This window comes from Metarhizium acridum (assembly GCF_019434415.1).
Source record: "Metarhizium acridum strain ARSEF 324 chromosome Unknown scaffold_72, whole genome shotgun sequence".
Classification (NCBI taxonomy): Eukaryota; Fungi; Ascomycota; class Sordariomycetes; order Hypocreales; family Clavicipitaceae; genus Metarhizium; species Metarhizium acridum.
Genome location: NW_027094019.1, coordinates 1689415 through 1704952, shown reverse-complemented (window position 1 = coordinate 1704952; position 15538 = coordinate 1689415). Strand labels below are relative to the sequence as shown.

Below are 15538 nucleotides of genomic sequence, written 5' to 3'. Positions count from 1 at the left end.
CAGACCCTATTCATAGCAATGCTTCCGAAATATGCCGCTACGCAAACATACATGCCTACCCGTCCCGCGAGTACATGACCCGGCAACAAACGACGCGGGGTTCGGCGTCATGCACAAAGGGTTCCCAAATAGCATTGCCACAAGAACCACCGGAAACGGAAACTGGGGTGGCAGCCTGCTTACTTGGTAGTGTGTAGTATGGACTCAAACAAGGGTTCCCCATAGGGTCCAAGGGTTGCCCCGTGAACCAACCCACCTCGGCGGCACAAACCCACGATGGGTACAATGCGCGGAATAGATACATACATATGTGGACAGGGTGAAAGGACAGACCAACTGGGTGGCCAAGAAAATAGAAGTCAGAGAGAGAGCTGTGATCAAGGAATGGGCCTTGGCGAGGGAGTTCATGCACCCTCTTTGTCATGCCGGGAACGGAAGGGAGGGAGGGTAGATCCTGCTTACCCGTGGTCTGCGCAATGCGTGAAACGGGGACGGAAATGCGCGAGCACACGAGCCAGATAGATGCTGAAAATATAGGATATGCAAGATTATCTGGGTTCAGGGCGTGTGGTTGTGTGTACGGTTGCTCTGGTGAAAGAAGGCCTGCGCTTGTCGACACAAACTCATACAATAATTATTGGACACAGGCCATTGTACAATCTGATCATGTCGTTGCGAACCAGTTGAGGCTTGACATGGAACGAACGACGATGCTTGTCGAACAAAGAGCTAGTTGTACCAGTCAAGTCACTTCATGATGAGAGAGGAAGATGGATAGTAATAATATCACTTTTTTTTGTTATATCGTACAAGACTGTCGAGACAAAATAACACTCAATTACCTGCCATTATACGTACAAAGCCATCATCCCATGTCTTTCGTAGACATTACAATCATGTCCTCTTCATTATGATATAATGAAACTTCTTTTAGGCTCGTATGCCGAAACTATAGTCATACAAAGCATTAGGCCAGGCTGGGAACCAACACCTTTTGATCCGCCATATGCCGTCAACTCCTAATACTCGAGGAAACCCCTTGTGATATATGCATACCCCAGTACTTTGGTGTAAGATGAAACTTTAAATAAAGAGAGCAAAATTTTTTTTCTGCTGACAACTGCAAGACATAGGAAAGTATTATGAATAAGCAAGGAAAGAAAGGATTGTCGGTACGTTGGGAATATTGTTACATGGAGAGGCCGCCCACGTCGTTATTAAAAATGAATGTCGTTGCCATGTCGCGTTTGAATGTAGTTGTTGCTTCTTTTGTTTAATGTGGGGGTTTCTTTAGAGTTTGAGACGCCTCTGCTCCTTTCTCTTTCTTCGTTCCCGTCTGTCACGGTATTGCATCGCTCGCTTTGCGGCTATGGAACAAATGTCAGTATGTTTTGCGAAGTACGTTTGTGGGTCAGAGCATAGATCAGCTTACCCCAGTCTTGACACTTTCGCTTCAGTTCAGGATCAACCCAGGAATAGTGAATAGCGCGCTCGGGATAACGTTGGGCAAGGCCAAGAGGCTCCATGGGCTTGTCCTGACTGTCTCTTTCACGACACTTGATGCTGATGTGTTTGGGCTCCAAGTCATCCTCGTTATCAAAGATCAACCAGCCATCCTGATCCCAAAGTGGAATCCTCTGGTTCATGCGGTAGTACCAAGCTTGAAGACCTTGAACGGTTCTCTCGGGCGTTCGTCCAAACATGGCGGCGAAATCCTGCTTGATACGCTGCCACTTCAACTTCTTGTCGTGCCAGGCGTAGATGATAAAATCCCCTTCTTCGGTGGTATACTTTTGGTTGATGTGCCTATTCTCGCCATCTGGGGGAGGGCTAGGATAGCCGTCTAATGCAGAGACGCCATGTACGTAGGCGTCATTCATGTGGTAGGGGGCATAATGATCCTGAGAAACGTATGCCTGCAGCGAGGGCAAGGGCTGAGGGAGGAGTGAGGTTCGTCTCAGGCTGCGAAGTGGCGACGGAGGCGTGTAAGGACGAGCAGGACCATATGATCTTGCAAGAGCTTCAACACCAAGATCGAATTCCTCGAGGCTGGGGAGCCGTACAAGTGAATTATTTCTTGGACTGCCAAAAGAAGAAATACTGCGAAGAGGAGAACAATCTCTCGAGATGCTTGGGAAGGGGCCTGAGCATATGGGTTAGCATGCCAGTTGAATCCGATGTGAATCTTGAAACTCACCCTCCAGTGTTAGTCGTGGACTGCTTGATGTAGACTCTGGTGGGGTGTGAGGGTGGACCATGGGCTTAGGGAGCATGATAGAAGGGAGGTCATCTGAAAGCTTTCGTGGAGTATAGCTTTCAACATGAGTGATTGCTTTGATGCCCATCTTTGTCGAGTTGCCCGCAAGCGCCGAGCCGCCTTGCTCTAGCGGTGCTTGAATGGTCGTATACATTTTTTTTTTCCAACAATCCGACTCGCGTAACCAACGTGTTGTATGGCGAATGTAAGCAATACTAGTATATTCGAAGCTTCAAAACGTATGCTGTGACGGTGACCGGCGGAGTGCGTGTAGAGAGAGTCCCTCAAGACACCAAAAGGCTCAACAGGTCAATAAACGAGGGAGGAAGTGGGTTAAGTAAAATAGGGATGGATGAATCTCAAAGTCATAAACGTCGATAAACACGACAGGGAGAGAAAAGGAACGGCCGCTTAACAAGTAAATGACACAAACACGAGGGCTAGAGGGGTGCCGCGTTCTTGTACTCCATGACAGGTGTCGAGACCCTGGCGATGGGAAGGCATCCGATCACTGTGCTAATGCACCAGGTTTCTTCTTCTGCCATGAGTACCTGAGCTACCAAGATCAAGTCCGAAAGAGGGTACGGAGTAGGACAAATGATTGTCTTGAGCTGTTGGAAGGGGGGGGTCTGTGTGCGTGCCCCTGGTCGACATTGGAAGAGAGGCAGAGACGGTACCAACACGGAGTGCGGCTAGTGAGACCAGTAAAAAAGCAGGGTGGATCGTCGTGCAGAATCGACATAAACGGTACCTGCGGCAGCGGAGAAACAAAGAAAACAACGAGGCCTGATACTGTCGAAGCCCCGGTATCAGCGTTGCCTTTGCTCTGCTCTGCCTGTGCACTGCAGATGCGCAGACGCCTCATAAATTATTCAGAACGCCAGTGGTGGACATAACGAGATGAGGCTAGTGGCGGGGTGCAGTTGACAGGGGTGCGAGGAAGACAATAGAGATACTCCGTCCGCATCCTTGAATGTGTTGCTCGTACAATACATATCAATTGGCCATGGCTGAGTGCCCAACATGAACGGAACTGTAGGAAGCCCCATTCGCATTGAGTGCGGAGCAGCAACCCACGGGCAGAGAGAGAGAGAGAGATAGTGACGACGACGACGACGACGACAACAACAACAACAGCAGCAGCAGCAGCAAACCACCAGTCGAGAGACTTGTAGAGACTTGTTGTGGTAGAGACCCCGTCTCCGACAGCATAGCAAGCTGCGCCAGCTGGACACGCAAGGGACGGTCATGTCAAAAAATGATACATATGCCAATTGCTGGCGGCTGCACATCTTTCTCCCTCGATAGACTTTGCCAACGCTAGGCATTGTCTGTCCCCCATCAGATGTGTGGTTGTGTGGAGAGCCGAGCCATTCGGGACACACACCTCCTCCAATAGTCTCATCCACACAACCACAAACAGCAACTGGAGCTCGAGTGCTCACGACGGGCGACGATCCCGGTCCACGGACAGATACAACCTCTGCCCATAATTGCCCGCCGGGCCGTCCTGCTGCGCATGGAAAATGGTAAACGCAGTACCCGGCACAAAGAACTGTTGGCCGCTGATGCGCGGTCACGTTGCTCGCCGAGCTGCCCCGTTAGGGGCCATCTTAACCAGGGTTGCCGTTCCATTGGGACATCTCTTGACTGGACGAGGGAGCCTTTTTGGCCGTTTGCGGCACATCGCAACACTTCATGACTTCAGAAAGGCGTGTGACTAGGCAAACAAACCAAAACAACCGCAAAGTGTCTGCCTAGACCACCCAGTATTGTTGGGTCTGGACTGCATTGCTGCGGGTAGCGAGCAACGAAGATTGCGGAGCCTCAGCAACCCTAATATCAAACTTCCTGCCAGATACCAGTCCAAACGCAGATAGCATGAAGCTGCGTGCACTGTATCTTGCAGACAGGGGGTACCAAGTAATCCATTGTTGTGTTCCGAGTGTATTCATGCCCTTTGTGAGGGTCAATATACTGCCATCGAAGCCACCGTTGATAAGTGTGGGCGTCATGTGGCAATGCCTCGGGGCTTGATCTGTATGGGAAGGGAAAAAAAAAAAACAACGGCATCTGACCTATAATCAAATGGCCACAGGATCCCAGTGTGCTGCTTTTGTGCTGCTGGCGTGGCTCGCAAAAAAAGATGCTTGGGTAGCAGGTTGCTTTGCCCATATTTTGTATTGTACTATAGCTGATGCTTTTTCTTTTCCGTCCTCAGGTGCGACGGCTAGCCTCCTGGTGTGTCTAGTGCAGTCTGTTGCATCACAGAATTGTGCTTTGCCATGTAAAATTCTCGAAGCGTGCTGAGTCCGGGGCGATCCTGACCGGTTGCTCTGCCTCCTGCTTCCGGTCCTGATTCTGTTTCCGATTCCGATTCTGTTCTTGTTTCTTGTTGCTCCGGACTGGTGCCGCCGTTTGATCCCATGTCGGATAAGCCATGAGCCCAGAGCAACTCAACTCGACTCGGTCACGGAGTGGGGAGCAGCGAAAATAGACCAAACATCAGCCAAACAAAGGGCGGGCCGCCGACGTCCTGTTTGCTCAAAGACCAGCTTGTCCGTGCCATGACATGTGGCTCAGGGCTCGAGTGGACTGTGCTGGTCAATCGGGGGCACTGAGTGCGCCTGGCTTCGCAGACAAACGAGACTACTAGTCAACTAGCAGACTAGAAGACTGACGCTGTTGCTTTTTCTCTCAACCGGAGGTGGGAGGGGTGTTCAAGGGAGAAGTGAGGTTGGAAGAGTTCAATGTTGCGCAAGGGACGCACAGTGACTGGTGCTCTTTCCTTTTTTGAGCCTCCACTTCGACTGCCATTTGCCATTTAACTGTCAAGCCCCAGTCAGCCCCAGTCAGCCCCGGCAAGTCGCCATCAAGCCCTTGTACAGCACAGTGACGCTAATCCTGATATGGCACAAGCGTGGACGGATGGCAGGCTCCCTTGGCCCCACCTGGCCGAGTGACGCGATCTAAACGGCCAACTCCATACTCCGTATGCGGTCGAGATGCTTTGGGTGCCTCGGACTTGACACACAGACATCGCGCGTTCCTGAGCCACTTCATCACCAAAATAATCAACTGGCAGCTTGCAACAACGCCGCTCAGCACTATCGTACGTACTACTATTCATGTCGACGTTATCAAGTACGCGCCCTTCACCCTAAGCATTGCTTCGTTATTGAGCCTGCTGCTTTGTTACCAAATAAGTATTTTGTTTTGCCAACGGTCTCCTCCTGTACTCCATGAATAGCACTACACATGCGGCGAATGAGTGCTTACTATACACAGCCAGCCCGTGGGCACAGCCATAATCATACAATATTCATGCCATTACGACGGTGTACTCTCTATCTAGGCCGGTAAAATATGCCTCTGCTCCCTACTTTCCGTGCCGCGGAGTGCTTCTCTAAACAAGAAATGCATTGCCGCCTATCGAAGACGAAGATGATGGCAGCGACCATCGTGACTAGCTAGCTACTGTATCCAGTTTGCTTTGAAAGCTCAGGGCCTATCCGTCTCGCAACTACCCGAAAAAGGCAAGACCTTCAAATTAAACATGGCCCACGCGGGAGCTTCTTATCCTGCTGTATCCAGCCCGTCAGCATCTTGCAGAATTTTTTTTTATACTTGGCGAGACAAATGATTCACACAACGCCACGGTATTTTGCAGCGAGGTTCACTATTTACGCAGGCACGATTTGCCGCTCATTGGATCGAGTTGGCAAGCTGGGCTGGCTCCCCAAGCCTTTTGGTGGCCAAGAAAAAGGAACATGCAGTACTACTATTCTTTGCCTCTGCATGTCTCAATCATCAGCAGGCTAACTCGTCGCCAAGATGTGGATGAATGTTGCCAGTGGCGAACGAAATCTGACAATCTGAGTGCGAAGGGAGAGAGGCGAAGAGAATACAATACAGATTTATCGTGCAAAGAGTGACGTTTACTTTTCGGCTGTTCGACTTTTTAATGTTCAGCTTAGCTTCGTCTGAGGCTTTGAGTCCTGGCGTATTAGGCAACAGCCTGCCATTTTCTTCTCGATGCCTGTTGCCATCGTACAATTCCAGTCGCATTTTGCAGCACCACCATGGAGATTCCGCTGCCACGAGATCGTTGCGAAAACGGTCGGGGAAAAGAAACAGTCATTTGCCAGAAGGACCATACGTTATATTCGGCCCTACGTGGTAGCCGTCATAATGCAAGGTACGCTGACCTCGAATGAAACATCCAAGCAAGGGAGCGAGCAAGATCTGGTCGGCGTGATCGCACGAAGACTCTCCCACAACGGACCCTGCCCAACTGTCGGGGTTTTTCTGCTTCATCATGACGGCCTACAGAGTCTAGCTGAGACACTTGGTATACGGCAATTTGTGCAAAAAGTTGGCGACATTATAAAACGATGTGTTGTTGCCTCTCCACCTCGTACAGAGCAAGTATCATTGCAGGCTGCAGCCACGGCGTGTCGGACGTCGGATCTTGGCTTTGCTGGCGTTGTCGTCAAGCCATAACATTGATGTCGCAGCCGCAGAAGCCACAATAAAATTATTATACGTGTTCGCCAAGGGTTCATCACGACGGCTACCAATGAAAACCCGCATACATCTGCACTTATTGCCTTTTGCGGCTGCATCCTGGCTACCCGAAATTCAAGTCTGCAAGAGAGGGCTGTCATGTCCCACATCCCTTGCAATATCAGATAAATTAACCACCAAGTGGCTGCGCATCGGGATGCCGGTCCGCGCGAACACCATCAGCGATCATGATTATGTCACCTCCTACCCCGAACCAGATCGAAGCTGGATATCGACTGTTGGGAGATTTACGTTTTAGGCACGAGGATCATGCGGTCAGAGCAAGGGCCAGGAAGAGGCCCTCCCACCCTTCAATGGCAGTCATAGTACCCAGCAGTGGTGGCGTTACACGCTTCATTCATGGCATTGTACGTACATATTAGGTCTTGGGCGTGAACATAGAGAGAGGGGAGAGGGGATGTGAGTCTCCGTTGACGATGGTTTTGCAGTAACACGAACTAATAAGTAGGCCTCCTGTCTATTCCCCTGTAGAAGCATTCATGTGGAAGCATTCGTTGCCAACATTTGCCCGCCGGTCAAAAATGCTTCTTGTCATACCAATAACTCGGGGGGCACGTGGACAAGTTGGGCTGTCATCTTGACCAACAACAGGCCGCATTTAGAAGCTGATCTGAATAACAACAATTGGCACAAGCCCATGCTGCCCTTGAATGTCATCGTTTTCTGTGGGCACTACGTAATCCTTGCGCATATGATGTTGGTCGGCTGTGGAGCTTTAAAGAGGCTTCGTCTGTGCACGAGCCAGACATTGTTTGAAGATTATTGCCATGTTGGGGTTTTGCCCACCCCCAGACCACTAACATATGGATGGGGATTTGCCCGTTTCCGATATGTTATTCGGACGAACTATCTGGCCACTTGAAGGGCGAGTCGACGATGACACTCGTGGATCTGCATGCACAGAGTGCAAGTTTTCATGCAGTGTTGTCGCTGCAGGTGTAAGGTCTCACCATGAGCGGGCCATGCTCGCCTCCTTACGTACTTTTCAAGCACTTCAACTCTAGAGTTTAGATCCAGGCTCGACTTGGGACAAAGATCCTGTGTCGGGAAATGATTCATCTCCCGTGAATTTCCTGGACGCGTTTTCAGCACAGATGCAAGGACCATGAAGAAAAAAACATAACAAAAAACATAGAAGGAACTTGGCGCGTCTAGACACTTGCAGCAAACACAAGGTTTGAAATGAGGCGGGGAAAGAAGGGGGGGGGGATGAAGATGCGTGTTAGATGCGTGTTCGATGCACGCGCAGAGAGATGATGTATTGCAAGTTGAAGCAAAACCAACGTACCATCCTCGTTCTGCACCTCCGCTCAAGAAGCTGCAATCACTGTTTAACTCACAATCCCAGCCGCCGATCTGATTCGCCTGCAATGTATCTGTAACGGCTGTCAGCAGAAACAATTGGGTAAGTCGCCTCCAAACGCATAGTATCGTTGAAGGGACCAACAAATCTGGCAGACGTAGAAAGAAAAAAAAAAGGTTCGGGACGGGGCAAGAAGACGGGGCGTGGGGCGTAATAGGACTTATTGCTCCGTAGGGCATTTTCCTGAAACCGGAGAGTACATGCATATATGTACGTACCTGGTGTTGATGATGAAGTTGGATGGCGGTCATCGCGGGTGTCAGAGATATTGCTTCCTTCAGCGACGCCACCGCTGCTGCGGCTGTAGACGCTCAAACCACATGTGTAGGCTTGGAAATCATCAACGTCAACACTGGCCGGGATCAGGCCGGTAAGAATGCGGCCGATAAGGATAATCACTGCTGCATGGCTGCACAGGACAATCGCCCGCGTGCCGTCATCATCACACTGTTGAATGATACCCCTCAAGGCCTTGGTGATCCTCTGCTGCAACTGCTCCAGGGTCTCGCCCTTGCTGGACGGCCTCGCAGCCGACGTGTAGCTCTCATCGTACGAGGGGAACATGGCCTTGAGGACCCCAGGCGCAGCTGGCTCCGGGTGATCAAACGGCGCTGATCCGAACCACTCACGAATGCCATGCTCGGGGAGCATCTTGGTCACCACTGTGCCGGTGAGCAAGGATTTCGCCGTCTCGTCAGACTCGCCAGCAGGCACTCGCGGCCTCTGACCATTCTGTGCGCCTAGTTTCTCCCGCTGAAGGTCCATAAATGGCACCATTGTCTGCAGACACCTGTAAAACGGGCTCGAGTAGACCTTCTCTACCGCCGGGTTCAAGGTTCCGAGATGCCTTCCCAGTTCCTTGGCCTGATCGATCCCATACGAAGTGAGGGCGGGATCGCCCTGGATGCCGGTTGGCGACGGGATGCCCATGTACGCGCCTGTCTTCGGATCAACCGACCAACTGGAGCGGAACTAAAAGGCACAACAATAGCAGAGAGCCCACTTGTCAATACAAAGTTTCCTGCAAAAAAGAGGATGGGGGGGAGGATAAAACGGCGCCTGGCAATTGCTTCCTATTGTCCGGACTGTCGGTAGGCGCGCCACTTACCCCATGTCTGACAACGTATATCTTTTCCAACGGCATTGTCAGCCTCCTCTCTCCCAACTCCCCCAGGTTGGTTTATTACGGTGTGCGACTAAGAGATCCCGGCTGCTCTGTGGGAGGAAGAAGAAGTCTGGTGTAGTCAGCGGGCGTCAAATCTCGCTTCCTCTCTGCTAGGTGTTGTTGTTCGCTGGCCAGACCCCTGAGCCACGTTGGCCACAAGCCGGTGAAGAATAGCCAGAAGGGACCCTCGTCGAGATTGCTTCAAGGGCAGTGGTTGGCTGGCGCAGACGGTTCAGGGATTTTTTGTCGTTTTTTTTTTTTTTTCGTTGGTGGTTGAAGTGTGGTCTTCTTCACCGGGCGCTTGGACTTGGGAACTTTAGTCGTCGGTCAGTCCAGAGGGCCAGAAACCTTCCCAACTGCCACTCCCACAATACCGAGCAAGTACTACTTGCATATGTACGTACATACGGGGCCGAGGTTAAAGAGAGGATGACCGCGCCTGACCCACAACAACCTGGGACCCCAGACCTGTTTTCCGTCATCGAAAATCGAGTGCCGCGGGCGTCTGCCGTCCAACCCCGTTCCGCGTAGTACCATTCTTCATTTCTTCAGTAGCAAACCCCCTTGAACCCAGTCCCGCCGTTTTACGTCGTACTGTATAACCCTCGATGCATCGTCTTAATTTACTGACAAATTTGCTGCTGTGCGATGCTCAGCGTTTTCTGCATGGAAACCCGTCTCAAATTAGAGGGCGTTCGACTATTACCCTCGCACACTTTGGCGTTGTATTTTCCCCCAATTGTGGAGAAATGCCGTTTGACGTTTGCCTATTGACGATTGTGATTGTTGCAGCCCAGCCTCTCCCCCTCCCTCTCTCCAGATGTCTCCCTCTCCCCCCCCCCCTTTTTTCCAGTTATCATGGCCTGTGCATTATGAAGAAATGTGGCGTTTTGGGATATATGACAGCTGGCCTGCAATTTGCGACGTCCCGCATGAAGAGATGGCCCATGATTCCAGAGCGAACAATGCCCTTTTTTTTCCTTATTCCGAACGGCACAGAAGGGTTTCCCGTTCCACCGATCTACTGAAGAATGATGAGTAAATACTACCGTGTGAAGCAAACTGTTCCATTTCGACCTAAACTTGATCTATGTAACGCAGGCCATGCATGACTCCTAGCTATGTGAGTGCCGTTGGGGCAGAGATTCCTTTCCTTCCGGTGTGAGTGAGTAAAAGAAAGAAAAAACTAGGGACAGAAGAAGATTGGGCAAGGGAATCAGATCAGTTTCTGAGCAAAGTACTAGTCCTCTCAGGTGTAGACTGTCCAAAAGTGACATGTGACAATAGCCTCCGATGATGATTGATGATGATACGATCTTGTCCAAAAAGATCTACCGTACCGGCCCAGAACGCCCAAAGACAATCCTTCTACGGAGTAAACAAACTGCATTCTGACAGGCTCCATGCCAATGAGACATTCAGGAAATTGAGACAATCCCGGTGATTGTTGTCGTTGTTTTATCGGAAAGCCGTTGCGCCACTGTGAAATAACAAACCAGATTTTCGAATTGTTTCCATCGTCGTGGCCTTGAATTTCTTACATTACCGAACAAGCTCCCATAGTTCGTGCTCGTCGACGGCCCACAAAGCCGCCGTCTTCTTCATTCATGTGCTGGGCATGAGCTTCTCTGGCGCGACGTCGTCGTCGTCGGTGTCCTGCACCTCCCATTCCAGCCTCCTCGTTGGCTTGCATGTAGTCTGCCCATTTCCTCTCCAGCCTGCTGGCGGATAAGAGGTCTCCTCGTAATACACGCATCTGATGCTCGTCGACGGTCATCTGAAAACCGTAGAAGCACTTGAGGCCAACAATTTCTGTAGGATATGTCACTTTTCCTGGCTCCCCGGCAGCTGGTCTGATTTGGGCATTTCGAAACAGAACTTCTCGGATGCCAGTCCAAGTCACGTTTTGGCAATCGTACACGACCATCTGTAGGGTAACCTGTGGTCGGTCACTTGCCTGGAGCGATCTCTTTGAACGCTTGTTTACCATGGCTGCGGCTTCTGCTAGAGAGAGATCGCTGATTCGTGTGTTGTCCATGTCGATGCTTTTCAGGCGCAGACATTTCTGCAGCACGGGCAACATGCCGACATCGCTGATATTTTCACAGTAGCTTATTGAAAGATGTTGCAAGGTCTCTGCACAGGGAGCCTTGGCAAGGTGCTCAGACATGAGAGCGTTGGTAAGCTCTTCGAGATCCTCCAGCTCAAGATGTGTAAGCCGAGGTGTAGATGCTAGAATCGGCTCGAGTGCACCATCAGTGAGCGTTTTGCACCCAGAAAGCTGAAGGCCCTCTAGTTCGGGCACTGCGTAGCCGATGGCTTTGACGCCGGCGCTGGACAGGCGGTTGCATCGACTCAGGTCGAGGTGTCTCAACTTCCGTGGTGGAACAATAGGTCTCTCGGTCAGAATATCGAATTCTGGGTCAATGCCCTGCATCATGACTTTGAGGGCGTCATCGGTCAGCTCGACACATCCGCAAAGAACTAGACGCTCAAGATTGTTGGTAGTGTAGATAGTCTCGGCAGTCGAAATATCATCAAAGCCCCGGACTTCGCCAGCCCTCAGGTCTCTCAGTTTGGGGCATGATTCGATAATGACTTTGATCCCCTTGGCTTCCACCTTGTCGCACCAGGACACATTGAATGTTTCTAGCTGTGGACATGACTCGGCGATAATTCTGCAAGACGTGTTTGACACGGCAGACAAACCTGTCAAGTTGAGATGGACTAGCTTATCATTGGTCCTCAATAGAGTGTGCAGAGTAGTCTTTTGAAAGTTTCGACAGCCCTCCAGCGTAGCATTCATCAAGTTCCTGCAGGCTTTGACGATGACTTCTGTGCGCTTATAGTGCTCTACCTGCACACAACCTCGAAGATTCAAATCCTTGATAAATGGGCCAGCGGCCACAACAATTCTGGCAAGTGACTCAGCCGGAATGTCCTGGTAGAATTCAGACGCATCGAGGGATGGCCAAAGCTGTCCATCAAAGCAGAACCTATAGAATGATTTGCTGACTCTCGAAGCTTGAACAAGTTCTTTCGGCCGAAGAAATGAGAAGATTTGGACGCGGAGCTCGTGCGGCATCTTGTCCCAGAACGGAAACGCGGGCTTGGGAGGTGCTTTTGCCGCTGCCAGCGCTTTGGCTAGCCCTTCTTGCTTGGCGAATCCAAGGCCAGCAGGAACGGTCGCCGTCGCGGGTGGCCCATTTTGATCAATGTTGTCCACTTTACGGACAGAAAGGGGGCCTTCGATGTTGTCGTATAAGGGAAATTCGTGGGTTGATGTCGGCGAGAGCGAAATCGGGGCGCTCGGCAGGCCAAGTGGTGACGGTTGAGGAGTAGACGATCTGGCACTGGACGGAGTCTGGGGAGGCCCGACAGCAGCTAGACTAACACAAGAAAGCGTGCCTCGGGTGGTGTACGGACTGTTGGCTGACCTCGAGCGACGCAGGCTATTCAACGACGGGGACGAGGATATTCGTTGTAGTCCGCGAAGCAACCGTTTGCGGCCTTTCCCATTGACAGGTGTGCCGGGGGATGTGGGGGTAGCATCGCCATTCGACATTGGGACCGAAGTCACGATATTTCTGTCAATGACGGCGGCCATTTTTTGGTTGCTGCCAGGTGCAAAATAGGGGTTCTTGAGATGCCCTTTTTCCTTTTCTTTTTTCCCTTTTTTTTTCCTGGTCCCTCTCTCCTCCTCTTCCTCTTTATTCAGAGTCGCTTGTTAACGCTGTTTGGGCGTTTTCCTAGTTCCCCGCGGAATGTCGCCGATAGTACGTGGGGTTCCGACTGATAAGATGGGTGATGCCACTGGTAAAAGAGGTCGAGTATTGGAAGAGCCAGTGGACAGACATCAATTCATAACAGATAAAAAACAAGAGATGAAGTATTGTTATTGCAATCGCCAGCACCGTCTCGCGGGTGGTGCTCGATCCAGCGAGCGTCGAGAGACAGTGAACGACGGGTTGACACAACCGACAGGGAGAATTGACGCCGTCGTCAATGGGAAAGTCGAAGGTGGTGTTGCAATAAGCAGCCCGTCGAGAGATCAGCGGACCAGCGAATGGACGGCGGGGTCAGCACTCTGGGTCAGCAGGTGCAGTTGGAGGCACGAGGCTCACACTCGACGCCACGAACCAAATGCACGCTCTGTATCAGTTGAAACAAGGCACATGTCGGTTGGAAGCCATCACCATGGTCATACGAGAGAGTAGAAAACGCCCAAGTGTGGAAGGGCGGGGGGGCAGGAGCAGGGAGTTACAAAAGACTGACGAGGACGAGACAATATATGGTGCAGCCGAGTTCTGCGTTCAGCGGCGGCGGCTCGGGGACGAGTGAGAGACATTTGTTGACTTTGAGCCTCGTATTAACTGCGTCGTCTAATACATGTAGTGTGTACATAGCTACCTGGAGACGTACCGCGGCCACACACTACACAAACTTGTCACTGTTTCTTTGCCCAAGGCATGGATGGGACCGTTGAAAAGAGGCGGCGGGACCCTTCAATGTTTGGGCACCGCGCTTTTGGAAGGTCCAGTCGAGTTCACCCAGTCGTGCGATGTCTTAGCGTGGTCCGCATGTGTTATCAGAGCTAGTGTGTGTGCGCTCAAGTGCGCAAAAGGGTTAAAAGATGATGCATTCATTTGGCCCACCTCGGCGCCGAAAAGGCATGCCAAAGCACATGGGCTCTTTCCGATTGACGACGGCTGACTGCAGATTGGCCTCAAGTGACTGCGGCATGTCCCCTGTGTGTCTATCTACGTACTATGCAGGTATGTAGTATGTACTAGGTACCTAGGTATGTTTAAGCGCCTCGCCCTCCACCATCTACCGAAGACGTCCGCAAGCGAGTGGGCACTTAAACATCCAGCAGCCAGCCCGGGTCAAGGCGAGTGATTTTCCCATCAAGACTGTGGTCCCGAGCCCTGTTCCCAGGCTTGCTTGGCGTCAGCCATGGAACGAGTGCAACTCCCGTTCCTCGGTGGCACAATGCAAAAATGGCAAGGGGCTCTCGTAGCTTCGGCCAGCTCTCCTCCAGACGCCAATCCCCCCAAGGCCGCCAGGAACACCTGCAGCAAGTTCTTCTCTCTTCCATTGCAATTACACGGCCCGAGGTCTGCCCAAACCAAACAAGGGGCAATGTCCTGCACCGGCAGATCTTCCATGCCCCACATCTGGCCGAGGACGGAGTAAATGGACTGATGCAGTTTGCCGCTGTCTGGTGCGTAAACTTGCTTGGGACCCTGATTGCCTGACTCGTTGCGGCTGCGTGGACGGACAAGGCGGATCAACATGAGGTCTTTTTGATGCGTCTGTTGTCCATACCTTGCCAAAGAGTCTGGTAGATAGATGTCCCAGGGTCGTCGACTAGTCAGAATTGGTCCAAACATTGAAAAGGACCCTTTGTGCTCTAGTACTCGCGGATGCGCTAGGTATTGGGTAGTTACTGACGGGATGCCCACAATGACGACCGGGGTTTGTACTCGAGCAGTCAGGCTCAGAACTTCTAGACTCGTCCATGTTCGCGAGTCTCTTGTCTCACCGTGCCACCCATGCAGCCATGGCATCCTCGCAGGAAGCTGGGTTTCTCCATACCCCGCATATCGTGAACTGGCATGCCGTCCTGATTTCCCTGCCCTGGCCAAGGTGACAATGGTCCCTGATTTTAAGGTAGGCTTAGGCGACGTGTCAATCCTCCCATGGCTGGTGCCGGGCCATTTCGACGACACGGCGTTACACCGTAAGATGGCACGGATGCGTGGTCATGGCTACCTTTGGTGACGGAAGCAACGTTGAGAGGTGGACGGATTGCTTTTGAGCCTCAATGGCTTATCTCAGTGTATCACAATGTGTCATACGAGAGAAGGGTAAGTTTTTGACTACTTACTACCTAGTAGTGGCACCAGTAATTTATGACACCATTATGGCTCCTATGGGAAAGCAGAGTCTTGGTGTACATGAGGTTCCGCAAGGTGAAATTCAGAGTCTGTGGCTAAAACATAGCCATCATAACTTGCACCATGACGATTTCGGCTGAGCTCTTTCTAGTCCAGGGGGAATGGACTTTGTGAGGATCGGGCCTTCTGTCGGGAACAAACTTTTGCCTTCCTACCTACCCAAGTAGTAGGTACTCATACCATCAGCACCAAAACCGTAATTTTCT

General features: G+C 51.4%; 4 protein-coding genes across 4 annotated transcripts; 1 reads left to right on the top strand and 3 right to left on the bottom strand.

Moving 5' to 3' along the window:
• Nucleotides 1-801: 801 nt before the first annotated feature.
• Nucleotides 802-3178, bottom strand: J3458_007303 (uncharacterized protein). The gene is made up of 3 exons (XM_007811315.2): nucleotides 2198-3178; nucleotides 1433-2143; nucleotides 802-1367 (listed from the first exon to the last, which is right to left on the bottom strand). The coding sequence occupies exons 1-3, from the start codon at nucleotides 2409-2411 to the stop codon at nucleotides 1291-1293; spliced, it is 1002 nt and encodes a 333-aa protein (XP_007809506.2). The 5' UTR covers nucleotides 2412-3178; the 3' UTR covers nucleotides 802-1290.
• Nucleotides 3179-6292: 3114 nt separating this feature from the next.
• Nucleotides 6293-6760, top strand: J3458_007302 (uncharacterized protein; the record flags this gene model as incomplete). Its single annotated transcript, XM_066119312.1, has 1 exon — nucleotides 6293-6760. One exon carries the CDS (start codon nucleotides 6293-6295, stop codon nucleotides 6758-6760), a length of 468 nt encoding a protein of 155 aa, XP_065975950.1.
• A 1084-nt stretch (nucleotides 6761-7844) lies between these two features.
• On the bottom strand, nucleotides 7845-9351 carry TFC7_1 (C6 zinc cluster transcription factor-like protein; the record flags this gene model as incomplete). Its single annotated transcript, XM_007811316.2, has 4 exons — nucleotides 7845-7917; nucleotides 8133-8220; nucleotides 8426-9179; nucleotides 9316-9351. The coding sequence occupies 4 exons, from the start codon at nucleotides 9349-9351 to the stop codon at nucleotides 7845-7847; spliced, it is 951 nt and encodes a 316-aa protein (XP_007809507.2).
• An 881-nt stretch (nucleotides 9352-10232) lies between these two features.
• Nucleotides 10233-14077, bottom strand: J3458_007300 (uncharacterized protein). The gene is made up of 2 exons (XM_007811317.2): nucleotides 13795-14077; nucleotides 10233-13727 (listed from the first exon to the last, which is right to left on the bottom strand). Exon 2 carries the CDS (start codon nucleotides 12977-12979, stop codon nucleotides 10910-10912), a length of 2070 nt encoding a protein of 689 aa, XP_007809508.1. The 5' UTR covers nucleotides 12980-13727; nucleotides 13795-14077; the 3' UTR covers nucleotides 10233-10909.
• Nucleotides 14078-15538: the final 1461 nt, after the last annotated feature.